This window comes from Kogia breviceps, chromosome 19 (assembly GCF_026419965.1).
Source record: "Kogia breviceps isolate mKogBre1 chromosome 19, mKogBre1 haplotype 1, whole genome shotgun sequence".
In the NCBI taxonomy this organism is placed as follows: domain Eukaryota; kingdom Metazoa; phylum Chordata; class Mammalia; order Artiodactyla; family Physeteridae; genus Kogia; species Kogia breviceps.
The window spans coordinates 34,665,924-34,693,788 of record NC_081328.1 but is presented as its reverse complement, the minus strand read 5'-3'; the positions used below and the strand labels follow the sequence as shown (position 1 = coordinate 34,693,788).

The 27,865-nt window shown below is 48.8% G+C and overlaps 1 protein-coding gene across 3 annotated transcripts in view; it reads right to left on the bottom strand.

Annotated features, from left to right (window-relative positions):
- Nucleotides 1-27,865, bottom strand: part of FAM117A (family with sequence similarity 117 member A) — a 64,665-nt gene that overhangs the window by 3,503 nt on the left and 33,297 nt on the right. For 2 of the 3 annotated variants that reach the window (XM_059046365.2, XM_059046363.2), the window contains exons 2-7: nucleotides 14,176-14,345; nucleotides 5,395-5,490; nucleotides 4,016-4,126; nucleotides 3,461-3,595; nucleotides 2,080-2,281; nucleotides 522-672 (exon numbers count right to left, since the gene is read on the bottom strand). In XM_059046365.2, the coding sequence (XP_058902348.1) occupies nucleotides 522-672; nucleotides 2,080-2,173 (245 nt within the window). In that variant the 5' untranslated portion in view covers nucleotides 2,174-2,281; nucleotides 3,461-3,595; nucleotides 4,016-4,126; nucleotides 5,395-5,490; nucleotides 14,176-14,345. Of the gene's footprint in view, nucleotides 1-521; nucleotides 673-2,079; nucleotides 2,282-3,460; nucleotides 3,596-4,015; nucleotides 4,127-5,394; nucleotides 5,491-10,070; nucleotides 10,381-14,175; nucleotides 14,346-27,865 lie in introns of all 3 variants that reach the window. The other variant, XM_059046367.2, reaches the window with a different exon arrangement.

Here is a 27,865-nt window from a genome sequence, read left to right as displayed (position 1 = left end):
TCTGGGAGTTCATGACACTTGAATCACTGCAGCTGCAGGGTGAAGATTTGACTCAGAAGCAATCAGAAAACTTTTTAGGCTCCCCCTGCCACACTGGTGGGCATGAGGTGCTTCTAAGCTCTGCCTGAAGAGAATTACTAGTATGTTCTCTCTCTGATTAGGGTCTAGCAAATTCTCACACCTTCCCCAGGGATGGACAAAAAATAGAAGAAACACAGGATTTAGGTTTCAGATCTCTTTCCTTTCCAGCTCCTGCTGCGCTTGTGGCTGGCATGTGGGCAGAGAGCAGGTTTCTATGGAGATCAGGATAAGCAAAGACTTAGGTGCTCAGAGGAGGTAATGTCAACAAGTTTGGTCATGGAAAGACTGCAATACTGATCATCTACAGCTGACAATGTCTCCAGGACAAGAGGGAGTCAGACTAAAGAGAGGCCTATCAGGTGGGATGCCACAGGGCCCAGCCCACATCCCTGTCCCTCCCTCGCACATCCTTACCCCCACCGACCCACTGAGGTACTCACGTGGCCTCTTCAAACACCCGCACTCTCTCACAGCCTTCTGGGGGTTCCCGTTTGAAGACGTAGCTGTGATTGGGCCGAGGGGAGGCGGCAAAGGCAAGGACTGGAGATGGGCTGCCCTCTTCAAGGAAGGCTGGGTGGCCTGGAGGGGAAGCTGCAAACAGAGTAAGGCTGAGTTCCATGGTGCTAAAGGAAGGTCTCTGCTTTCCCGGACTCAGGCCTTGGTGTAAAGGGGCAGGACTGGGAGATATGGTATGGTGGGTGGCAGTGGTTATGTTAATCCAGGTTGTTTGTCTACACTCTACCTTAAAACATCTTTGAGGCAGCCTTACAAGAATACAAACCCCTTGTATATGTGTGGCTGATTCACTTTGCTGTACAGCAGAAACTAACACAACATTGTAAAGCAATTATACTCCAATAAAAAAATATTAAATACCATAAAAAGAGGCCCAATAAAATAATGATGATAAATAAAATAAAATTTTTTGAAAAAGAGAAAATAAAACCAGAATTGTAAGGGAAAAAAAAATACGGGCAAAAAAAAAAAAAGACCCTGTTATACAGGATAAAAAAATTACAGTTGAACTGAGGGAAAAGTTGGGTCTAATACCAATTCCATATTCCCCGGAGGTAGACTGCGACTGGAACTCCAAGTCTCAGACTTGAAAGAATCCTGACTTCTCTATCTCTGCCTTCTTCCAAGACTGCACCGCCCTGCCTGCCAACATACCACAGCTTCTTCCTTCCCATGGTCTTGAATATCTATCCCTTCTTCCAGGAAGAGCTCTTGTACTGACTCAGACAAGCAATCTTTACTCAACCTAACTTGTAGGATAAGATTCCTCTCACTTTCCACACAGCACATGTACTTTGCCTAGGTTGTAAATATTGACTTTATCTGTATTTATCTCACATTTATTCTTTATTTTCTATGCTCTGTTTACCCCTGTATTGTTAGATCATGCCTTTGACCAGCCTACCTCATGGGGTTGCTGGGAGGATCAAGTTAGGTGATGCAGACAACAGTGCTTTAGAATGTCAGGATCATTATGACGGGGAGGAGGGACTCTTATCTTGTCCTCTCAGTGACGCAGCCACGGCAGAATAGAAAGTGGAGATTTGGACTCAGAAAGCTTGGGTTTCGATTTGGGTCAAACTGTGTGACCCTGGGCAAAAGACCACATTCTTTTATTTACAGCATTCACATCCGCCTTGAGATGTATTGCGAGTGATGGGTACAGTGGACACCCGAATGGGCTCGTGGGCTCTCCACAATGGCATGCTGAACCTCAGCCAAAAAATGGGGGTGGGAGGGATTGCTTCTTTGGATTACAGTGAGGATTAAATAAAATTGTAAGTGCAGAAACTTCACATAAATTATAAATTAGAATCTATATCAAGGACCACTATAACGTATGGAATATAGATGACTCCCAAAATATTCTAGTTGGTTAGTAAGTAAAAAATGCCTGGCCAGAAATTGATGAGAGTTGGAAAAGGGCACGGAGATGACCCCATACCCCATGTGGGTCCCGCAGCCTGGGCCTCCCCAGCTTACCTTTGTCACTGGGGATGGACGTCAGCTCCTCGGCTGCACCCTGGTGTTCCTCACGGAGAGTCTGGCCAGAAGGCTGGGGGGATGCCAGGGGCATGGAGGGAGAGCTGGCAAGGTTTCCAGGCTCCAGGAGGAGGAGGGGATGATCACAGCTGCCGCTCTGTGGGGGAGCTGGGGCACGGTGCCCGTCAGGGATTTCAAGGATCTGCCGAGGAAGAGTGGGGGTAAGGCCTGTCTCTGCAGGCTGGCAGGGCTGCGGTGACCCTTAGGGTCATCCCCTTGCCATTGTCCTTGTCCTCTATTCACAACACACAGTGACAGCAGGACACCATTTCCTCACATCACTGACTTTCCCAACAACTCCCAGTCTAAGAGACACCTCCTCCTGCTTCTCCCAGAGTGCTTCATTCTTTCCCCTCATAGATAGAACTTTATGACTACATACTTATTTTATGGTTTCATCAAGGTGTTGCCCCTACAAGGCTGTAAGCCTCACGAGGGCAGGGGCCTCCTGTGTGTCAGGCTCTGAGAACACAAAGGTGAATAACACGTGGGGGCACAAGAGGGGGCAAACCAGCAGGACACTGTAACAGCTATAGGCCGTTGCAGGACAAATGTGCAGATTATTACCATGTATTAAATACACCCCCCCTCATTGTTTTTTAACATTCAATGGTACTTATGTCCACAGCTCACCAGTCTGTGTGCACATGTAAAATCCTACATATATGCACATTAAAAATCAACCAGCAAGTAAATCATAAACTGAGGAGTGTGCCCATTAGAATTATATTAATATTGCCCAACTGGCATTCCCCAGTTGTCCTGTGTCAGTACAAAAATGTGCCTGAGACTAAAGAAAAGGGAGCAAATAATTCTGCCTGGGAGTGGAGCAGGGGAGAAGGCTGCACAAAGGCAACTGGGCGTGAAGGATGAACGCATGTCACCAGGTAGAGATGGAGGGAAGGGAAGCATAACTCTAGTACTGGGGCCGCTTGAACTGAGGCACAGCTGGGTGACGGTGACAGTGACAGTGATAAGTATGCCAGGAACACTGAGCTTGTGCTTTGGCTGAAGAGTGATGCCTAGTCCCTTCCTCCCAGCCAGGTGCCTTCCTCCCTGCTGACCCCTGCTCCTTCTCCTTCCACTCAATGCCCCAACATCTTCCCCAACTTCACCCACCCAGCTCTGCTATTCTTGTGGTCAAGTCCATCTGAGTCTAATAAACTCAATTTGTGTTCCTCCCATGGGGTGGTTTGGGCATGTTTCTCTGTTGACATGTGCACAGCCTGTGAGCCCCCAGACAGCACGAGTCCCAACTCCCTGTGTCCAGACTCAGCAAGATGCTGCCTATCTGTGCATCCGGAGTGCGGCCCCCACTCACCCGCAGCAGCTCCTCCTCACCCTGCTCTTTCACAAACACCTCCTCCAGCTCTTGGTTGAGCCCTTCCAGGCTCCGGTGCAGGCAGGGGCTCAGTCGCAGGACAGGGGACCCTGAGGGGAAGCTGGGAGGGGACGCCTGAGGAGGAGGTAAATGAAGCCATCACTGAACCCCACCAAGCCCCGTGCAGTTATCAGTTCTGACCAGGGGGTAACAGTCATGTCTACACAGCAGAACCAAGTGAGTAGAGGAGAATTCGGGGACAGTTACCAATTGCAATAGGTCCATTCAGTGGGGTTTTCTCCAGAAGGCAGAGCTTTGAGGGGTCCAGAGTGTGCTTTTAGAGTCTGCATCATGGCCTCAATCGTGCAGGGGGTGGGGATGGAGGACAGAGACATGCAGTACAGCAAGAAACCCTTTCCAAAGTTGCACCAAAACTTCACCCGGCACCCACGTGGCCACAGGCCCTGCAGTGCAGGAGGGCTCAGAGGACCCACCCACCCCAGGGGGCCTGCCACAGAGGATGACAGAGGGGTGAGGGCTGGGGAAGAGACGTACCCTCAGTGCTCCCCGCACAGCATGGTCCCCTTGGAGGGGGGATCCCCGCTCCTTCTCTTTCCCACTGCGGCTAAGCTTTGTCCTCTGCAGCTGTTGCTTCAACTTGGTAATCTGGTGGCAGGGAGAGGGGGAGAGGACAGGCAGGTGAAGCAAAGCAAAACTGCACTGGGTCCTCCCTCCCAGGCGTGGCTCCTGCCAGAAGCCCAAGAAAATATGTAAAAGGAAGATGGAAGTTAATCTTCCATCTCAAAATACCTCAGTGGTGTCCAAAACTGTGATGATAGGCTCATCAGGCAAGCTGGACACCACAGTAACCAGATTACTGGATTTTTTGAATTACCATGTATTCCACAGATGGCTCACGTTCCGAAAAATTAAAAATATACAACACTGAAACCATTTTTGTCTTTCACAGATTCCAAAGGCATGGAATACTACTCTATTAATAGAAATGGAAAATGATGTTTTTGAATTCACTCCTCAAAATACATTCACAGCTATCTCAAAGGCCCTGGGACCAAGAAGGATGGAAGGATTTCCCCCCATTTTAAAGTAGACTGCACTGAGCAAGGAGCAGCCTCTCCAGAAGGAATATCAGCTTCTGTCCCAACTTCACATCCTGTAAGAATTATGGAGTATCAACAACAATTTTAAATATTGTCCCAGTCGCATTTGTAATTCTGGACCTACTGGTCCTTAGTGTAAATACTCTGATAATTACAAACTGTAAATACTTTGTATTTCCCACTAGCCTTAAATACTTCATATTCTCTCTCTGTTCTTGCAACCAAGAGGGCAGAAGCCACTGCCCTGTAAAGGGTGACCCCTGGTGAGTCGGCCCTCCTGGGGGCTCCCCACAGCATGCCAGGCGGAACTGGGTTGGGAGCCCTGGAATCCAGTCTATGGCTTTCTCTTCTCACCCTCAACCCCTGTGGCCCTCATGAGAGGGAGGGAGGGCCAGGAAGAAGTGTTTGAGGACACATCATTATTTATCTCTTCTTTTAAAAATAAGGCTGGATGAGTAGTTAAGTAGTAAATGAGGTTGGGGGCTTCCAACTCCCAGAAACTCACTCTTTTTCTCCAGCCTCTGAAACACTTATCTGGATCTAACCTCAAAGTGAAGTGAGAACAATGGCTACCCCCACCCTGAGCTAGGCTGCTGGAGGGCCAAGCCCCTGCCTGCAGGAGGGTCTGGGCTCATGAAGCCAGGACACCAGGAGGGTGGGAGGCAGCTATGAAGGTGCCATCTCATTAGGAAAAGGCTAGGTTGAGGCAGATGAGACTGGAAATGTGGGTCCACTTTGGAGCGGATGTGTTCATGGTGCTGGGGGTAGACGAGAGGCAGCTTCCCGGGCCAGGGAGTCAAAGGGGGCTGTTACCTCTTTTCGGTGGTCTGTGCTACCCCAGGATGCTGAGCGCTTGTGTGTACACGAGCTGGCCCGCTCACCTTCAAGCTCTTGCCAGGACAGGGGGGTCTGCAGGGAGAGAAACCCAGTGAGACAGAGCAGCTTCTCAGGCTGGCTCCGGGGAAACAGACACACCATTTCCCAGACAGAGGTGCTGGCTCTGTGAAGTCTTCTCTCATCTGCTCATCAACCTCCTGGACACTGCCAGCCCGTTTTATTCTTTCAGGCTTCTCCACCTGTACTGCCTCTTTCCCAGTCCATATCCTCCAGGAAACCTTCCCTGATGAGCCAATAAGGCCAACCTGCTCTTTATTCTCTTATGACTTTTACACACGGATTATAGCCCCAACTATTCCAAGTGCTTCTCCCCAGCAGTGAGGACCAGAATTGTCCCTCCCTATCCCAACCAGCTCCAAAAGAGCACTTTTTGGAGGCTCAGGGAAACACTGGCATCCTCAATTCCCTCCCCATCTATGTGCCCAGCACGGGCTCAGGTTCCTGGGAGCCTAATGAAAACAAGTTACCAGACGGGACTCCATTAAGGAATCATTAATTGGTAAGACAGGAAAAAGCTCAACAGAGATGCCCCATGCTCCATCCTGAACCGAAGCAGAAGACTTCTGTGCAGTGCAGTACCTCAAGCTTGTTCCGTGATTTCTCCCTGTCCACAGAGGGTTAGGGTCCCCAAAGTCCTCCTGAATACATAGGGAGGGGAGATTTTCGCAAACGAGGGAGCCAGAATTCTGAACTCAGCCCTGACTCCTGACCCCTCTTGGCTTTATCACAGCTCCTTCTCCCGGGCCCTGCTCTGCCCCTGTGAGAACTTGACTCTCAGTCCGCCATCCTCCCTCCCCCACTGCACAGAAGACAGAGGACCCAGGATGGAGGCAGGGGGAGTTGTAGACCCACTTCCTGAGCCCCTACCAGAGGGAGGAAGAGGTTGGCTCTAAGCACGAGGCAGAGGAGGACACAGTCCCTCCCCCCACCACCAGCATCCCTACTTCCATTCCAAGGGAGGGGCCCAAGGGGGAAGGCTCTGGTGGAACCAGTTCCTCTCTAACTTCTTTGCACAAGCTGCCAAAACCATGAGGGCCTGGGAACTGTCTCCTCCAACAGATCCGCTGACCTCCCCCGAGAGGTTGTTACAAACAGAAAAGGGGGAGGATAAGAGGGAAAAAGCCCAACAACTCACCACCCAACAGCTGTTAAGAAGAGCTCGGTGATGGCAGTCTGAGCGGGGCTGTGGGAGTAGGCTGCCCTGCACAATAGCTGCCAAGGAGAGGGTCCACGGGGGTGCTGAGCCTTCCTGCCTCTTCCTTCTCCCAGCTGCCCACCAATCAGGGCCTTTACCCAGCCGTGTGACACAGCCAGGGTGAGACAACTGCTGGAGTCCCTTCCCTGAGGCCAGCACCGCAAGGGAGACCCTCCAGAGATGCTTGCCCACTATTCCTTCTTTAGCAAAAGGGCAGAGAGCATATCCTCAGGCCTATACCCAGAAGCCTCGAGGTGGAGCTGGCTCTGACAGTAGAAACCAAGCAGCTGGTCTACTTCCAAATGCCTATCAGGGTGTTGGCAGACAGAGCCTCAGAAAAGGCTGCTGCAGATACTGAAAAGAGAGGAGAAGCCCACAGCCCCCTGAGCGAAGCAGATGCACGAACACTCCTCCCCTCCCAGGGCTCCAAGCCAACCCTATAGATAACTAGGCCTGCTCATCAAAGCTGAGTTCCACACAAGCTTGTTGTCCCTGGAAAGGTGGCAGAGACTACAGAGGAAGGGTGACAAAGGCTAAGGTGTTGATGCCTGTTTCTCCTCCTCCAGGAAGATACTGCACTCACAGGTGGGGGGTGAGAACGAGGTAAAAGCAGCCACATTCAGGTTGTCACCGGTTCTACTAATATCTCTTGCAAACTCTTCAACTGCCTCTTTCTTCTGAGATACGTGAGGGGGTGGAAGGAGAAGTGTAGGCTAGCGCTGGAGGCTGGAACGCATGTGAAAACTCACGGCAGCTGGGATCATCTCCTCTCTCAGTCCATCTCGCCTCAGTCTGCTCAGCAGCATCTCCCAGCAACTACTGCCTACTCTGTAAACTGTGCTACAAAGGCCATCGCTTTGCCTCAACTCCCACCCCTGGCCATAGACATCACCATCTTACCCTCCATCCGTGGGCTCTCTGTCCCACAGGCAAATGTAGCTCCATCTCCTTTTTCTTTCCTTATCCCTTGACCTCTACGCCTGGTCTCCCCACACCTAAGACGGCCCGCCATACCAGCTCTTCCCAGCCTTCCCATCAGGGAGCCCTTCCTAGCTGTCCACCTCATGCGGCCTGCTGCCTCACTCTGCATCTTCTCTGATCAGATGGGTTCAGGGTACACATCACTCATGTACTCAACAAAGAGTTACTGAATGCAAACTGTGTGTCAGGCACTGTTCCAGGTGCCGGGGATATAACAAGGCACAAAATGACAAAAATCCTGATCCCCTTTGAGTTTACGTTCTAGCTGGAGGCACGGTTTGAACAGTGGTAAGTACTAAGAGAGAAATACAGCAAAGAAAGGGAACAGGAATGCTGGGCTGGGGAACGTGATTTTAAATGTCAGGGAAGTCCTCAGTGAAAAGGGAACATCTGCGGAAAACATGAAGGAGATGAGGGGTGAGACATGTGGATATCAGAGGTGAGAGTGACCCAGATGGAGGAAATAGCAAGTGCCAAGGCCCCCAAGCAGGAGCCAGTCTGGTGGGTTTGAGAATGATAAGGAGGCCAGTGTGGCTGGCGCAAAGTGGGTGAGGGGCAGAGTAGTAGGAGACGAGGTCTGTAGGTGTGACAGGTTGAAAATGGCCCCCCAAAGAAATCAGGTCCTAGTCCCTGGAACCTGTAAATGTTACCTTACATGGTAAAGTTTTTGCAGATGCGATTAAGTTAAGGATCTTGAGATGCAAAGATTATCCTGGTGGGGCCTAAAGCCATTGAAAGTGTCCTTATGAGAGAGACAGAGGGAGATTAGACACTCACAGAAGAAGGTAAGGCAATATGACCATGGAGACAGAGACTGGAGTGACGTGGCCACAAGCCAAGGAATGCTGGCAACCACCAGAAGCTGGAAGATGCAAGGAATGGGTCTCTCAGAGAGCCTCCAGAGAGAGTATAGCCCTGCCAACACCTTGATCTTGGCCTAGCAGAATGAATTCAGACTTCTGGCCTCCAGAATTATGAGAGAATAACTTTCCATTGTTTTAAGCCACTAAGTTTGAGGAAATTTGTTACATCAGCCTCAGGAACCTAATACAGTAGGTTATCCTGTGTTTGAAGCTGTTTACATGCTGGCCTTGAGAATTCTTCAGGCAGGCACATGCACAGGTATGGGCTTTGGCCCCTCCATGGTGACCTAGGAGCATCAAGAAAGGGACCGTGCCCGCCCCTTATTTCCAGTGCCCCTGGGTGGACAGGCCCTTCCCTCCTGGGTCTCACCACAGACATCTGGGACAAGGTCTCCTTGGAGCACAGAAGAGTCACAGCTAAGGAAGGTTACCCTTCAAAGAGTGACCCTTCATGGCGCAATGGGGGTCAAGCCGGGCTGTGTGACAGCACCGTAAGTAGTTGTTCCAGACAGTCCTCTGGAAGCAGGGTAACGCTTGAGCTCAGCAGGCCAGTCATGTTTGTCAAAGGGACTCACACACTGGAACAGATTTATTTTAACACCCTGGCCCAGGGGGAGCAGCTAAGGGAGAGAAGCAGGGCTACTTACTGGCCATGAGTGGCATCAGCCAACTATGCAGACGATGCTCAGATTATGCAAAACTGTATGTAGGTTAGACCACGGAAGCTTTGCCTGGGATTCTGAAGTCCCAGGGCAACATGTGGGATAACTGGGTGAGGGCGAGGATAGCTTTATAACAAGAAGGCAGGGGTGAGATGGAGCCCAAACCCTCCAAACTGAAACCTCTTTCTCTGCCCCCCACTCAACTAAGCCTCTACCCAGATTCTGAGATAGGAAGAGTCCTGGTCCTTGCTGTCTCCGGTGACCTTGGCTGGGCCCTGGGAACATAACCCAGTGTACCTATGCGGATGTGTAGAGCAGCGTGGTGCCTGGCCTAGCATATATGCTCAGTAACTACTTGCTGAACTGAAATTCAACAGGGAATCAGCCTCTTGGGACTCTGGCCAGAAAAAGAGGCAGGAAAGGCTCTGAGGGTGGTCTGCCGGCCAGCGCCGAGAACTCTAGCAGCAGGTGGCCAAGGCCACCATCTGTGGCCCTACGGTGACTGTGCAACCCTCAGATTTTCCATCATGGACCCATTTTCAAATATCCTATGCTGATGTCAAACCATACTGAACAACTGGTTCTGCTCACTGGTTTGGGAAATAGGCACTCTGCCCAGGCCCTCACACCCGCAACGAAAGGCCCATCATAAGCAGACTGAATCGTGCGTCATCACCAAATGCTAAGGCACTGGATTGGGAAAAAGAGGAGGACAGCACACAGGTAGGGAAAGTCACAGAAAGGGAAGTCTTCCCAAACAAAGCATGCCACCTCTGCCTCTGCCCTTCAGGACACTCCATGAGGTCTCTCAAGGACTTAAGCTAATTTTTTTTTCCCAAAGGATAACTCAGGCCTAAAGAAAAAAAATGTCTCTCATAAGGGTATCCCTACCTCACCTGGAGCCTGCAGAGGAGATGGGGCTGGGGATGAGCAGAACGGGGGTCCAGGCAGAGCAGGCACCCAGGGTCCCATCTGTCTCCAGGATGAGAACACCAGCGGGGGAACTTGGCTCCAACAGTCATTCCAGCTGTGGTGAGACCACTTCCTCCCTCCAGAAGAGTGCGAGAAGACTCCCAGCAAGAAGGGAGGGGGTGACTGCAACCACCAGCATATGCTGCCATCTCCCGTCCCAGCCCCGGGCCCAGTGCCAGGAGCGGCCGGCCCACAGCACTTGATGGCCAGCTCTGAGTGACCAGCTGACCTGGGGGAGGGCAGTCAGGAGAGGGGAAAACAGATTCAGATTTACCTGGACAATCCTGACAAAGTCCTCTGAGACACAAAGAAACCTCCAGATGATGGTGACACCACACAAGAGTCTTCCTATTCCTCGGTGACTGGCCCCTCTGTGTCCAGCACCCACTGCACCCAAGCTGTTCCTTACACCCACCAAGCTGACCTCTGGGAGACCTGGTCGTCCCGCTCCCATCACCCATCCTGGCTCAGAACATGTAGCAGCTCCAAAGCCCTCCTTCCCCAATGACCAAATTCACACCTCCTTAGGAGAACCAATTTCCGAAATAAGATCCATCCACCTCTCTTCCTTACTTGCCCCAATTATTTGGGTGAGCCCGCTCTCCATGTCAGACTGCAAGTTGCTTGGGAACCACCCGTGCTATCCTTTGTGCCTGCCTAAGGGCTTAAAACACAGCTAAGCCCAGGGAGGGAATACTGGGACTGTTGGCAACCTGCTGCAATTTGAGAACCGAGAGCTTTTAACCCATCTTCTGCCTTGGGAGAAGCTTTGAGGATGCAGTGTGCTGGGCTATCTAAATGGCAGGTGTTCTGATATGAAACTTGCAGGGCTCTTGCCTGCTCTAGAGGGTTCAGAGAGGGGAGCCGAGCTGCTTGGCCTACACCATGACTATGGCTGCTGTCCTTACTGCAAGTCCTGCCCCTGGGAGTGCCAGGCTGATGAGGTCTCCAAACACACACTCTGGCGGCTAGCTGGGGTGTGTGGGGGGCTGGGTCGGGGGCACAGATAAGAGAGCAGAAGTGAGGGCCTGCCAGGTGCAGTGGGGGGTACTTCACTGCTGTGGCTAGAAGAGAAAGCGTAGAAGGTGGGGGTAGCGGTGGGAACAGCCCCCCTCGAGCTCAAAGGAATTAGGGAAATGTGCTGGCATTGCCTATTTTTAGTGACTTAAAAGCTTTCAAGAACTTTGGTAGATCCTGCCTCCCTACCTTCCCTCCACTCTTCTCTGCACCCCCTTGTGTCTCCCCCATAAAACCTCTCCCTCATCTCCAGTCCCTTCTGGGTGATGTAGCCCTGCTCAGTAGGGAAGGAGCACCAATTTCTTTGGGAGATGTTGAAGAAGGTAGCTTGCGCCAGACCAGGGTGCTCAAGCAAGAATTTGAATGAAGCCCAAAACCTAGAAGCAGAAAATTCCCAGAAGGCCAGGAATGAAAGATGGGCAGAGCACATACTTGGGTTTGGATGCCCACGTTGATCAGAATTCTCCCACCTCCTGACTGCAGCCACAATATTGACAGGTTGCTAAGGGTTCCTCGAGGGCTGGAGCCCAGCCCAGGGAAAGAGGAAAGCTGCACAGCTCGGCCTTGCCAGACCCGCGGAGGCGCATCGCTGGCCTCTGTCTTGCTGTGGCAAGAAGCCCGGACTTGTTATATAAAAGATCTGGACTGCAGCTGGAGCCTGAGCAAAACACACAGCCTAGAGCCCATGCCTCTAAATCCGGCCAGGGAACATCTGAGGCCAACCCTGCCTTGAGTTGACAAAGAGAACGCCATCTGAGGAGTGGGATGGAGGCTTCCTAGAAGGCTGGTAGCAGGAAATGACAGTGATGGGGATACGAGGATAGGTAGATGGGCTGCATGGAAGCCTGCCATCTGATGAAGGGGGATGTAATCATGAGCTTACACAACCAAAGCAACCTCAAGTTCTGCTCCTCCAGGAAGCCCTCCGTGACTAGACGCATTATTTGGACTAAACACTCTCTCAAAAGAGAAAGAGGTGTGTGCTCCAGGCACGTGAAGGGGAAGTATAACCTATCCTACTTGCCCTTTTCAGGGGACACAGGGAACAACAGTGTCTGGGTCTTCCGGGAAGTCGGTGTGCTACCTGGAGCGTGCTCTCCCTTCACAGTCTGTTCCTAGATCTAAAGAATGCCATTGGACTTCCCTGGTGGCACAGTGGTTAAGAATCCACCTGCCAATGCAGGGGACACGGGTTCAAGCCCTGGTCAGGAAAGATTCCACATGCCGCGGAGCAGCTAAACCCGTGTGCCACAACTACTGAGCCTGCGCTCTAGAGCCTGTGAGCCACAACTACTGAGCCCACATGCCACAGCTACTGAAACCCACACACCTAGAGCCTGTGCTCCACAACAAGAGAAGCCACCACAATGAGAAGCCTGCACACTGCAATGAAGAATAGTCCCAGCTTGCCGCAACTAGATAAAGCACACAGGGAGCAAAGAAGACCCAAGGCAGCCAAAAATAAATAAATAAATAAATTAATTAATTAATTTTTAAAAAAAGAGTGCCATCAATTTTTATTTTATTTTATTTTTTTTTGCGGTACGCGGGCCTCTCACTGTCGCGGCCTCTCCCGCTGCGGAGCACAGGCTCCAGACGCGTAGGCTCAGCAGCCATGGCTCACGGGCCTAGCCGCTCGGCAGCATGTGGGATCCTCCCAGACCAGGGCACAAAACCACGTCCCCTGCATCAGCAGGCGGACTCTCAACCACTGCGCCACCAAGGAAGCCCAAGTGCCATCAATTTTAACAGCAGCAACTCTTGTTGGTCCAAGGTGGCATATTCCTATGAGAGTTCCCCTCCTGTAAACTGTGCCAGACATTTGGCCCCATCTCATCCTTTGGCTCCCTGTTCACTGGCCTTCATGGAACTGGCATCCAGACTCACCAAGGTCAAATCTTGTTCTCATTTCCTTGTTCTCCAGTCTGACATGCCAAGAACAGTACTGGGCAGTCAAACATTCACTAATAACATTTGAAAATGGATCTGATTTAAAAAATAAATAAAAGGGACTGGGAGATGTACTCTGCAGAGGAGGACAGGGGAAGCGAGCACACAAAACCCTTTCCCATTTGGCCGGCACCCCACCTCCAATCAGGCGGGGCGGGCACGCTCCAGCATGCAAAGGAAGAGTGACTGGCCCAGCATCCCCCAGGACATGGGCTGCCTCTCCTCTGAGCCTGTGTTCTCCCCACCCTGTTTCCTCTTTCCTGAGAACAACTCATTTGTTCTGAATTTGAACAGGAATGGGCTTAAACTGCATCAAAAGGGAGACGATCTGACTCTTAAAAACTTAACTGCTGAAAATGTTGAAGTCCTGAGTCAGATGAAGAGATATCTTTGTAAAATTTCACATATGAGATGACTTCTTGCTCAGGCTAACACTACCTTTCTCAAAAACTGACCAATGGACTGGATGATTACAGAGATCCCTTCTAAGTTTAGGATTCTTAATGAAGAGAAAAACCCTGAAGAGGGGACCTGGGCTCCATCGGACTCAAACGGGTCCACCGAAATCCCAGGCAGGGCTGCTGATTAGGGATCAACTCTCCATTATCTGAGAACTTTCCACTCCTGTTGCTCTAGTGGGATCTCTCCTGGCTCAACACACTTTCGGGCCACCTCTTCCAATTGTCTGGGGAATGCATACTCAGTTGAATGTTGGTCTGTTTTGGCAACATCAATCTCATTTATTAAAACCTAGAAAAAATTCCAAAATCAACTCTTGTATACCCACACATGAATACTCAAAGCCAAACTGATAAACCCAGATTGCCTTCTCTCTCCCACCAGTCAGGTGGAATGCAAACTCATTTTCAGGTAAATTTACGAAGAGAACCAAGATGGTTAACATGAGATGATGAAAAGCTACATGGAGCATATGTACAGCCAAAACCCAGAACAAGTCACATCAATGACTGAGTATAGGTAAGTCGACCCAAGGCCTCCTCGGCCAGCCCACCGCCCCACCTTTATCCCTTATCCCATTAGCAGAGAGCTTCATTACCTGGGTGGCCTTGTCATTGGTACAGCAGGTGAAGGCCCCATCAGCATCTCGTGGCCACTGGCCCAGAAGGTAGGAGCTGAGGATGGTGTCCAGGGAGAATGTACGCCGGACTTGGGGTGGCTGAGGCCTACACACTGGCTTTTCTGGGGCCACGGAACACGGGACGCTGGCTGGAAGAGAGCACAGCCCGCACACCTGGACATCAGCATGGAGGCAGCAGACACAGTAACCAACCTTCCCTCTTTTAGGAAGCCTCACCAGACTGACGCATCTTCACTTATATTTACCTGCCTCCTACAGAATCTGAAGCAGCCCATAAAAGCACATACAGCGTGATGAAAGCTCTTCTGACTTATCCAGCTGGTCTTTGTCACTGGAAACAATTTACACCATTTCACTCTGGATGAGGAGTTACTTTACACATGTCTTTTCTCCTGTTCCTAATGGACTACAGACTGTGAACTCCCAGGTCTCCGCACTGAGTTTCCTGAGAGCAGGACTGTTTCCCATCATTAAAGAAGTAACTGGAAGTGGACAAAAACCAAGTTTTCCTCCATCTTTTATCCTGCCTTTTATTTCCTTTTATCTCCTGCCTTCTTCCAGCACTGATTGCAAGGCTCCTATGTACAAATTCAACCCAGTTAACTGAAGGACTCTTCCTATTTCCTTCAAGACCATTAGCTCCAGGGAACCTAGGTGACTGAGACAAAGAGAACGACATAACTACTTTCAACTATCCAGGATCCAGGAGAATATCCTAGTCTTTTGGTTCTCTCCTCTGTCTCTGACTTCTGGCTAAATAGAACAAAAATAAAGCAGTTACAAATCCACTTATTTTATTTTTACCTTGATTAAAGCTTTCTGGGGGAAGGTAAAAGTTGAAACTGTTGCTAAAATCTAAGCGTTCTGGAATCATCTGTAACTTTCAGTCATCTGGGTTGACCGTGTTTTCCGCAGCCACATTCAAAACACACTACGATCTTAAGGCCTGTAAGGCTCTTTCCTTTAAACAGAGCAAAATGCTTTCACATCTGTACTAATCTCTTGATAATTTATGTGTGCATTAAGCACAGCAAAAGAACTGGGGACTGTAGATATAAAGAAACTTGAAGAGCTTTATATTAAAAAGACACTAACAGGTTGGCAGGTTCCTCAAAAAGTTAAATATAGAATTACCATACCATCCAGCAATTCCACCTCTAGGTATATATACAAAAGAATTGAAAGGAGGGTCTCAAAGAGATATTTGTATACCCATGTTCATAGCAGCACTATTCACAATAGCCAAGAGGTAGAAACAACCCAAGTGTTCACTGACAGACGAATGGATCAACAAAATGTGTTCTATACACACAATGGAGTCTCAAAAAGGGATGAAGTTCTGATACATGTTATACCATGGATGAAACTTCAAAACATGCTACATGAAATAAAACCAACACAAAAGGACAAATATTGTATGATTCTACTTATATGAGGTACCTAGAATAGGCGAATTCATGGGGACAGAAAGTAGAACAGAGGTTACCAGGGGCTTAGGCAGAGAAGAGAATGGGGCATTATTATTTAATGGGCACAGAGTTTCTGCTTGGGGTGATGAAAATATTCTGGAAATGGACAGTGGTGATGGTTACACAACATTTAAGTATACTTAATGTCACAGAATCATAAACTTGTAATGGTTAAATGGTAAATTTTATGGTATGTGTTTTAGCACAATAAAAAAAAGGAAACACTAATAATACTATCTACATTCTCCAAATCCATTTAAATATTTACACACATTTTGACACAGTATAATCAATACAAAATTTACTACATGATATTCTGCTTTGTTCTACCCATTTCATATACCCATTTCCAAGTATTAACAATCTACATATCTGTCATTTTTAAAGACTATATAATATTCCACCAGATTGATCAACAGGAGTTTGTTTAGCCACTCCCTTATTATTGGACATTTGAGAGGTTTCCCCCACCTCAATTTGGATATCATAAATGTTATTGCATGGATAACTTTCAGTCTCAGGTTTTATCTAATTCCTTACATATTTCTAGGTCATTTACCTCAGCCATCATATAGTATGTGCTCATTTAAAACAAACTAAAGGGACTTCCCTGGTAGTGCAGTGGTTAAGAATCCTCCTGCCAACGCAGGGGACACGGGATTGATCCCTGGTCCAGGAAGATCCCACATGCCCCAGAGCAACTAAGCCCGTGCACCACAACTACTGAAGCCCACGCACCCAGAGCCCGTGCTCTGCAGCGAGAAGCCTATGCACCGCCACAAAGAGTGGTCCCTGCTCGCCGCAACAAAGCCCACGCACAACAACGAAGACCCAACACAGCCAAAAAATTAATAAATAAATTTTTAAAAAAACAAATTAAAATGACTTATAAAAGTAGTGTGGGGAATTCCCTGGCAGTCCAGTGGTTAGGACTCTGCACTTTCACTATCGTGGGCCCAGTTTTTTTGTTTTTTTTTTTGCGGTACGCAGGCCTCTCACTGTCGTGGCCTCTCCCGTTGCGGAGCACAGGCTCCGGACGCGCAGGCTCAGCGGCCATGGCTCACGGGCCCAGCCGCTCCGTGGCACGTGGGATCTTCCCGGACCGGGGCACGAACCGGTGTCCCCTGCATCGGCAGGCGGACCCTCAATCACTGCGCCACCAGGGAAGCCCGTGGGCCCAGTTTTGATCCCTGGTCAGGGAACTAAGATCCCGCAAGCCATGTGTTGCGGCCAAAAAAAAAAAGTAATGTGAATTGTGGAAAATTCAAAAAATACACAAACAAACAGAAAAAACTTCAAATCTCAACACCCAGAGATAATCATGGATAATACTATGAGATATATATCCTTGGGGGCCTTGCCTTCTATGTGCGTGCATGTGTATGCTTTAAAATGAAAAATGGGATTATACTGTACATATTATTTTGCAATGAGTTTTCACCTTGTATCATAAACACCGTTCCAAATCAATATATACTGACCTACAACACACCCTTTTAAATGACCTTAACACTCTTTAAACTCTTCAAAGGCTTTCTTTCAAAGACAGTACTCAAAGGCCTCGTGTTCTGGTCCCACTTACCTTTCCTTTACCCGTCACTCCTCTCCAAGATCTCTATGTCCTGGACAAACTACACTATGCACCATTTCCCACCCATGTCTTGGGCCTGCCCTCCTCTGAGGTTTTGCACATGTGCTCAGGGCTGAAATCTGATCCATCCATCAGGGCCAGCCTAAACATCTCCACCTCCACGGAGCTTCCAGAGTCCCCTGGAAGGAATGTCTCAGGATCTTCTGATTTTCCCCAGTACTCTGTACTCTTCTAGTACTTCCCAGCCTCTATTGGATTACAAGTATTTGTAACTCCCAGCTAATAAACAACCTGTGGCCAAGGGCTGTCTAACTTATCTTTGAACGCCACACAGCATCTAGAGCATAGGGTTGGAGATTGGCAGATGCCTAAGTATTTGCATAAAATCAAAAACCTGTTACTATAAGGGAGAGCCTGCTCTAATTACACCTGGATTCTAAGTTTGTGTGCCTTGCACACCCACGCTCACCCTGCTCCCTGTGAGTAAATCCCCCTGAGCTGCTTGTTCCCTTTCCTCTCTCTGAGGCTCAGGGAGGCCCAACCTCTTTCTTCCCCTCCCTGCACCTGTCACCCAGAAAGTTAGTGACAGGCATGCTGGGTTCAAGCTCCAACTGTATCCCCTACACTGGCATTTCAACCACTCATTCTTCTATCCTGGGCTTAAGATCAAAAGGTGGCAATCTGGATACTTCTGGGAGCTCCTGACCCATGCTGGCAGCCTGGCCAGACACCAAAATGCTGTCCTGTGGTTCTCCCAAACTGTCTCTAAGAACCCACTGATGAGACGGGGGCCCTTGAAGGCAAGTTTACAAGATTACATGACAGACAAGCAATGAGGCAGGTGGGAAGCAGATGAGACAGAGACTGGCAGAGAGGCCAGAACACCATGATTCTAACAGCTCCTTCACCACTGTCGGAAGGAAGAGGGCTGTGATTCCAGGGCTGAGAAAAAAGCACTGGGGAGAAAGATTTATTGGGGCCACCTCTCCCAGCTCCTCAGCAGAAATTGCTGCAAAAACCTCCTTTAGAATTTTTCCATTCTGAGACCCTAAGTATGCTCTTCTGTTTGTATAACACTTTCAAGTTTTGCCTCCTCCTCACAAAGTACTTGTGTGTGTACAGTCTTTTGTTCTCCTAAAGGGGCTCCAGAAAGACTGATAAGGAGACCAAGGCACAGAGAAGTCCAGTCTCAGATTGGACTTGGTCGCCCAGAAAGTCAGGAGCAGTCCTACATCCAAATCCAAGCCTCCTTCTTCCTACATCAGTTCACGGGGCTCTTGGCCCTTTTGCATCAGAAACACCTCCAAGGGTGAGGGACACCTGCCTACATACCTGAAGAAAGAAATTCCTGGCAGCTCCTTCAGGGAGGGGATTAAGGAAGGAGACCACATAGCAATTTTTTGTTTGGGGTGTTGGTTGGTTGGTTTTTTGGAGAAGCCTTTGAAACCTAGTGGGAAGGATTCTAGTAAACCATGCCCATTTTACAGCTTCCCACTGATACCCTTCACAGCCCACCACATTCACGAGTTACAGGAGGAGTCCAATTTCAAGGGCAGTAATCAGAGATGACATTTTACTCCCCAGCACCCCCAGGGTTGGGGAGGACCCAGGATCCTGGAATTTGGTATAAGAATCCAACCACCCATTTTGATCAACTCTACATCCAAATCTGATCAAAGTTATTCATAAAGACTGAGCGCTTCGTCAGTTCTGACTTGCTCCTCCACATACAAAAACAAAACAAAACAAAAACACAAATACAAAAAAAAAGGGGGGGGGGAGGAAGGGCGGATGGGGACAAACCAAGTACCCCAATCCAGAACCAGCTGCCTCTGACCCAGCCCCCTCCTCTCTGCTAGGTCTGCAAGGATGTCGCTGCATTTAAGACAAACTGGAGGACTCACCTCAGTTTATTTTCCTGAAACGAGACCGCTGGGCCTCAGACTTATTTCTACAGTGACCACATCCTAGCACAGGGTGCCAGCCCAGCTCCTGACCAGCCGCAAGGTGACAGAATTCCCGTCTGTCTCAAAGCCCTCAGCAAAGCCGCAGCTCCCCTCCCAAACCCCCACGTTCTTAGACCCTTTGAGGAGACAAAAGTGCCAAGTTTCCTACATGCCCAGAAAATAAGGGAGGGGGCCACTTTAAAAAGATGAGATTTTGACAGGAAAACAAATCTACCACTTATTTTATGTTTTTTTATTTATTTATTTAGCGGTACGCGGGCCTCTCACTGCCATGGCCTCTCCCATTGCGGAGTACAGCCTCCGGACACACAGGCTCAGTGGCCATGGCTCACGGGCCCAGCTGCTCCGTGGCATGTGGGATCCTTCCAGACCGGGGCACGAACCCGTGTCCCCTGCCTTGACAGGCAGACGCCCAACCACTGTGCCACCAGGGAAGCCCTCTACCACTTATTTAAAAAACCCCACCCCAAATGGTTTGATGATGACCTGTTAATTTGGGCACCAGAACTGATTAAGGGTGAAACCAAGGTTCAGTTTCCTCCCAAATGCAACACAAACCAAAACCAAAGCCAGACATTGACATGTTCTGTGCCATCCTCGAAGGGGCCACAGGCTGGAGCGGTGTGGCCCCCGAATATCTGGGAGGCGCTCAGGTGTGAGGGATCTGGTTCTGACTGCAGCTCTGCCCTCACTGTGGTGTGACTGCAGCCCACACCTCATGCCCTTCCCCACACCGGGCCTGCTCTCCCATCTGGCAGGCAGGAGCACAGTCCCAGCCTCAGTTACCTCTCAGGGATGCTGTAAAGAACAGAAGATGAGATGCAAAAAGGCTTTAAAGTCTTCATTAGATAGATCATGTCAAACCAATTACTGTCAGTTAGCCCCTCCCCACACCACAATCTTTTAGGACTGAAGGTGTGGGTGGGGAAGGAAGAGGAGACATGCAGGGTGAGTTCCAGCCACCACTGTCCCCTGGGAAGGCCCACAGCTTCAGTGTCAGAGCCCTTTCCTTTCCTAGTGTTGGTCTAACCCAGCCAGGACAGCACCCGGAGTGAATGATGCAGGCGAAAGAGAGCTGCTGGGAGGCGTGGGCATCAGCAGCGCTGTCAGCACTGAGACCTCCCTCAGTCGGGAACATACTCTAAGAAATCTCACAAGTGAGTGCAGTTGAAATAGGGGTTCCTGGGCTTATCCCTCCCTTATGGGTGCACCCACCGGAAAGATCTGGGGATGGGGTTCTGCCCTGCAATTGTGTGATTATGGTTAAAGGAGAAGTGTTGAGAAGTCACAACGGTTGCTTGTGGTTGGAAGATGAACTGGTTTCATTTCTGGAAAGTACCCCTCTCAGATTTGGGAAACAGGACAATTGGCTGCCCCGTCTGAGAAGAGACGCCCCTATCATGACAGGCCAAGACAAAGCAGCAAGTTGCGGGGCCCAGGCTGGGTGGCTGAGGGAGGGTGGGGTGTCCTGTTTACAGTGCTGTGGGGTATTATCAGCCCATCGCATGCAGCAGCCTCCACAGCCCAACCACCTGGTGAAGCTCCCTGGCACAGGGCCAGGCCATTTCACCATGCAGCTGAGCAGTGGCGGATGCTTTGGTTCTTGGGCAACGGCAAATGGAAAAAACAAAACAAAACAGCACGCACCAGAGATAAGAAGCCTTAGGTGCTATCTTCCGGAGCCACTTGGCCCTGTCTCCCAACTGCGTATGGCTTTGGGGAGAGTGGGCTCTGAGTGGAGAGGACCAGTGGTCAAGTGTCTGCTGCGCTTTGGGGGACAGTGAATAGGGCAGAAACATACAAACGGCTGACGAGGGGCCTGGCACGCCACAACAGAATGACTGATTCCTTCAGTAGCAGATTCTGAGTGCCCACCACAAACCAGCCCTGTGACAGGCACTGGTGACACGGGAGGAGCAGGACAAGAAGCTGCTGACCAGGCTGAAGGAGGGTAGGCCAATACGATCCCTAAGGGCCAGGCTGCCCGCTCAACCTCTGCAGGGGGGTTCCTCCAGCCACTGACTCTTCAGAAGGACCATCATTTGGTCTCTGCTGTTCCCTCATATTCCTGGCTGATATCAGCTCAGGCCTGACCACACCAGCAAACCCCACTGCGGGAACCCGAAGGAGGAGGGCGACAGCTCTTAGAAGGAGGGGTCAGGGAAAGGAGGAAGGCAGCAGACGACGCAGGAAGTGAGGCATCTGTGGCTGCCCTTCTCAACTTGGCCAGAGATAGACTGTGGGGTGGAGGCTTAGCAGCTTATGAGGAGAGACCAGCCCCTGACCAGAGGGGTCCTGGCTGGGAATCTAGGGGGGCTTATTCACTTATTTTACTATCTTTGGGGCGATGCAGCAGAGAGAAACCTGGGAAACAAAACAAGGCTACTCTCCACCCATCCTCCATTAGCTTGAGGCTGAGTGACCCCAAAATACCCAAGAAGGACTACAGAAGGAAGAAGAGAGACAGCCAATGAGATTTCACAGGTGGTAAAAACTCAGCAACTGGCAGGTTCAACAAACAAGTTATCAGTCACTTTCTCATGTCACTGGGGTTTGAGCCATTATTAGCACTAATCTTCTCACCTCCCTCTTTAAAATAACTCTCATTATAACAGAAGCTATACATATACAGGAGGAAATTTTTAAAATGCAGATTAGCAAAAACTGAAAAACAAAAACGATGCATGCCGCCACTCAGAAATCACCACTCTGCACATCCTTCCTGACCTCTCCCTGTGCACCTATGTGTGCACATGTATTTTTAATAAAATGAGATCTTATTACATGTTTTTCTAACAATATGCTTTTTTCAGCCACTGATCTTCACTTCAGGAGAAGCAGGCAGGGAAAGGGCCACCCAGGAGGCTGAGGCAGGGCAAACGGTTAGACACTGAGGGAGCAGGCCCTGTCCTGTCCCATCTCCTAGCTGTGATGCAGCACTTTTGTTGGGGGTGGGGGAGGCGGGGGGAATGATAACCTGGAGGGGAGCAAAGTGAAACAGGGATGCAGAATTTCTAAATATTCCCCAATACCAGATTTGCAGTAAGTAGGGGAAGTTCCTCCTCATAGCTTCACAGGGATTACTTTTCCATTTCAGTATGTGTGTTGGGATTAAACAGTACAGGCAGTCTTCTGAGCTGCTTGCGGTCCTGCGCCGCTTAACTGCTTAACTCAGGGACATGTGGGTTTTGGAGGGAAGCTGTGGTCAAACCGAAATCCTCAATATGACTGTACAAGAGTTAGAAGCCCTCCTTGGAAAGCCCAAGGAGACCCCATCCATCCCAGCTGGGAAAATTAAACCTGGGGCTTTAAACACTTCTTTCAACCCCAAGCAATAGCTCATTTCAATCATAACAGGGAGAAGAAACTAAAGAAATGAGATTAAAAAGAAGGAAGGGGCTTCCCTGGTGGCGCAGTGGTTGAGAATCCGCCTGCCGATGCAGGGGACACGGGTTCGTGCCCCGGTCCGGGAAGATCCCACATACCGTGGAGCAGCTGGGCCCGTGAGCCATGGCCGCTGAGCCTGTGCATCCGGAGCCTGTGCTCCGCAACGGGAGAGGCCACAACAGTGAGAGGCCCGCGTACCGCAAAAAAAAAAGAAGGAAGAAAAAAAGAGTAATAGCACATTTCCCTTACCAAGAAGGCTTACCTAAAGAGAAAAAAAAAAAAAAAAAGAGTGATATTTGTATACACATGAAAAACTTCTCAGCCAGGACCTCAATACTAACTCCATATTGAATACTAACTCCATATTTAATATTAACTCTGTATTTAATACTGTCTCCATATTTAAGTGTGTAGCTCAGGTGAAAACTTTTCTTGCTGTGTGTCTGACTCCCCAGGATGCAGACCACATCCATGGGCAGCTGGAGAGAAGGGTCAGGAGAAACCCATTTGGAGGTGTCACTATGGGGAAAAAATGAGGAGTACCCTAACTCTTATCAGCAAGGAGGGAAAGGGTGAACCCAAAGCATACGTGTGTGTGTGTGTGTGTGTGTCTGTGCGCGCATGCGTGCATATGAAGAGTAGACAGCGGTTACTCAGACATTTGCTCAATTCTCAAGAAGCTGCAGTTAGAAAAAAAGGAAGTGGCGTGAACTTTTCACCTTTTATCTGAATTCTATGAAGAGGAGTTCTGAAGGATTTCAACATTCTTAAAACAGGACAAAATACTAGCAGTTACTGACTGGAGCATGCCTTCCTTTGGGATCTATTTGGCCTTTGTTAAGAATAGCATAAATAGCCATAGCCTAGCCTTCTCCCCCTAAAAGCAATCCTCACCGCCTGGCTATTTGGGAGTGATGAATTTCTGGATGGCTATAAACTCAGAGGACAGGCATAAACCCTTCAGTATCTTCACTTCAGACAACAATCTGATTCTTATCAAGTAGAGGAGAAATCATGATGTCCACTCAGCTCTTTAAAGATAAAAGAGGTGAAGGAAGAACCAGAGATTGGGGAGGTTCATCTACAGTAAATCCTGTGAGAGGACAACTGTGATTGAAACCCTACTCTGATTTTTGTCCTGAATGTGTGCGCCCCACACACTCTCAGGGATTCTCTGGGTGGGGGCCCAGGAACACCCTCGTGTAGACAGGTGAACTGATTTCTCCAACACCACAGAGCAACCTGAGACACAGGCCTTTCTTCCCCCACAGAAGACTTTCAAAGTGCATTTCCCCCCTTGTGTTTCATTGTCAGACTCAACTGTCATGACTGCCTGGCTGCCTTGGTTCAGGAACTTCCCCACAGACTGGAAGAGTTCTATTATTTTCCCTACTAGGAACCAGCACAATCAGACCTGGGTCTCGGGGACACTGTTTTACCCACTGGGCATGTAGGGCAAATGGAGGAAGACAATCAAAAAGGAGAGATCCCTTTTCTAGTGAGGACAGTGGAAATCGAGTGAAAGAAAAAAAGGAAATAAGAATAGAATTATAGATAATGTTCAAAGAGTCAAAATAATTTCTGCTTTGTGAACAAACCATGAACTTATTTTTAGCTACATCCAGCCTGCCTTCTCCCTGACCTCACGCAAACATCCAGACAGCAGCATATGTGTGAACAGCTGATACTCAATTTACTATCGGCCCAAGTCACACAAAAGACCTAGAGTTTGACAGAATTTGATGGCCTCATTTTGTTGCCTTCCCGCCAATGATTCTAAAAGCCCAAAGAAAATTTTTTTACTCCTCTTTAGAACAACTCACATCAATACTCATGTCCTTCAGTGTTAGTTTAGAACTGGCTTTATGCAGCTCCCAAAGTAACAGCTCCGTCAGGAGGAGTCAGCAATGGATGCCAAAACAACTGGGAGAAACACTGTGTGGAACAGAACACTTACATAATGTACCACATATAAGAGGATAATGTACTTTTACAAAGGGAAATCTGGTTGTCACCACCTCAAGTGATCAAACTTAGCATTACTAGTGATGGACATTCTGACACTGTGTACCTCCTGAAGTGATGTATTATGAAGTACACAGCTTCACCCACGAAATGTTCATGCCCAAGATGTTTTACCTGAATTGAATTGGGCCCCAGACCTAACTTCCCACTTGCAGGAAATACAAGAGATGGAGGAACAAGTCAAGTGCCATTGAGAGGAAACAGAAAACTCCAGAATGTGGGACAGCTAGAAGGCTGTCCACACTTTCAATAAGTCAGTAATCAAAAAAACTAAAAACAAAAAGACAGGGATGGGAGGGGAATTTTAAACAGATTTTTTTAAAGACATAACCAAATGAGAACCTTGACTGGACCCTGGATCAAGAATAAAAACAAAAGAGCCACAAAGAGGAAATCTGAAAATGAACTGGATATTAGATGATATGGAATTATAGTTTCCTTATGTGTAATAATGATATTATCATTATGTAGAAGAATGGTCTTATTTTCAGGAGATGCCCTTGAAGTAACGGGCGCAGTGTCAAGATATTCACCTTGTTTTCAAACAGTTCACCAGAAAAAGTGCCTATGGATGCACATATGTGTATGTCTAGACACACATATACATAATACACACAAGGAGGGATGAGAGATTACACAATTGTGGCCAAAAGTTATCAGTGAGTCTAAGGTGAAAAATAAATGGATGTGTACTGGGCTTACAACTTTTCTGCAGGTTTAAAATTTTCCAAGATAAAGCTGTGAGGGAAAAAAAAAAAAAAGAACTGGCTTAATTTGGAATTTGGGAAAACAATTAACTTCACTCCTTAGCAAGGATCTAAACTGTTTAGCAGTTCAGTCTTGGCAGGTTGTAGTCAAATTCAATTGGGTCACTGCTCCGGTCTTCTAATTTGGGGAAAGAGAAGGTGGGCAAGAAGAAATGAAACAGTCAATGAGGCTTACTAGGAGGCAAGGAATTGAAGGATGTAACTCAGTACAAGGTAGAATTAAGATACTAAGGGAAGGAAACTTTAAATTAAGAAGTGGCATGTCGGGCTTCCGTGGTGGCACAGTGGTTAAGAATCTGCCTGCCAATGCATGGGACACAGGTTCAAGCCCTGGTCCAGGAAGATCCCACAAACCGCGGAGCAACTAAGCCCTTGCACCACAACTACTGAGCCTGCGCTCTAGAGCCCGTGAGCCACAACTACTGAGCCCGTATGCCACAACTACTGAAGCCTGCACACCTAGAGCCCGTGCTCTGCAGCAACAGAAGTCATTGCAATGAGATGCCCACACAATGCAACGAAGAGTAGCCCCCACTAGGCACAACTAGAGAAAGGCTGCACACGGCAACGAAGACCCAATGCAGCCAAAAATATTAAAAAAAAAAAAAGAAGAAGTGGTATGTCATCCCAGGAGAAAGACTCAGATTGTGCACAGAATTAAAGAGTTCCTATGATCCAGAAACGTAGTTGGAGTTGGATATAACCTCAGATATGCCCCACCAAGTTACCTTGGGCATCCATTCGCTCATTCATTACAGGAACGTAGAAACCAGTGAGATCCCAGGAAAGATGGGTAAAAATAGCTAAAGCGAAGATAGCTAGATCCCAAGAGAAAGATGAAGTGAATTAGAATTTATGTCTTTTTCTGCATGAGTATAGAAAGGAAGGGCAGAACAGACTTTAGTTAGAATAGGAGAGATTCCAGCTAGATAAAAGGAAGAACTTCCTGCTCATCAGAATGAATGAGGGAGATTGTAGAGTCTGCCCCTGAACAGCTCCAGGGAGAGATCATTACATGCCCCCAGAGGTCTCAGTATTCACCACCCAGAAGGCAGGCGGTTGTACCTAGAGAGTTTGAGCCTCCTTTAGTTCTAGAATTCTCCAACTATTAAAGGGTAAATAAGAGATGGCTACTGACCGATTCAGCTAAACTGAAAGCCCCAGAGCCCATGCTGTTATCGGGGCAAAATTAGTTAAGGGAGAAAAAAGGCACAAAGTCAAAAGGACATATGCCTTACCTAGGCTGATCAGACAGCTGTGTTGTGGGCTCCCAGACCATCTCTCCCACTTCCTCCCCCAAGCAGGAGAGTATAAATAGCGCTCAATTTACCTGTGGCTCGCCACAGGCAGAAGGGCTGGTCACGTGGTAACTGCCGAATAGACATCAGAGCTCAGAGGGCAGGTTTGCTCACTTGCTACACCTCAGTAGGTCTGTCAGGACCTCTGCTCTGGTTCATTTTGCTCTGGGATGGGGGGTGGGGAGAGGGGCTTAAAGGAACAGTTACACAGTTATGTCCCTCAGGGCCATGAAGATACAGTCACAGAACTTGCCTTGCCTTCAGGGTCTAAAATCTTATTAGGGTTAACTCTGCTCAACGCTCAAAGCTTTGAAAACCTGCGTGGATCATTTTGTCCCACTTGCAAAATCTTCTCTGGTTATGCCCATCTCTTTACTTAAGTTCTACTGCGTCCCCAGTTTCAAAAAGGAAATACCTAAGAGACCACTACATCCCACCTAGTGATTCCCTACCTGGCCTCTGGCATTCTGGAACTGATCCACCCTGACCCCAAATCCCAGGCAAATTCCCAGGCTGGGCCTGGTGGAAAAACCCCAGTGTGTGCTGGGCAACATTCCAGGGCTGCCCCTGCTCTAAAGCCCTGGTCTTGAAGGTTGCTCAGATCTCCTAAGGGAGGCTCAAAGGTTATATAGTGCCTCCAGGGTAAATCTTGTCTGAACACAAATTAGACAGTCCCTCTAGAAAGAGCCTTGAAAGGTATGACCTTGGGAAGATTTTTCCTACCCTCAATGTCTGCCTGAGACCAATGATAACTTCATAGCAGAAGGATGCTTGTCAAGACACCTCTCCACATGTGCTTCCAGGCACAAAGGAGGACATGCCAACACATACCACTGGATGGTGAGTTACACCATCTCCCCCATATACAATGAGCTTTGTATCTGCTCTTAAATCAAAAGCTGCTTAACAGTAATGACGCCTTCTTTTATAAGTCAGGTAAAGAAAAGGCTTATCCTCCTGAAGCAAGAGGAGAATATGGTCCAGGGAAACAGTCTGGAGTGTTAATTACCAAGACGCCCCATCCATGCCTCTAAGAACTGGAAGGGAAAGCACAGTGGTCCCAGTCCCCTCCAAACAGACAGCTCTGGCCGTTTGCACGGCAGCTCTAACACAGACCTCTACACTGCAGACAACCCAGTAAGAC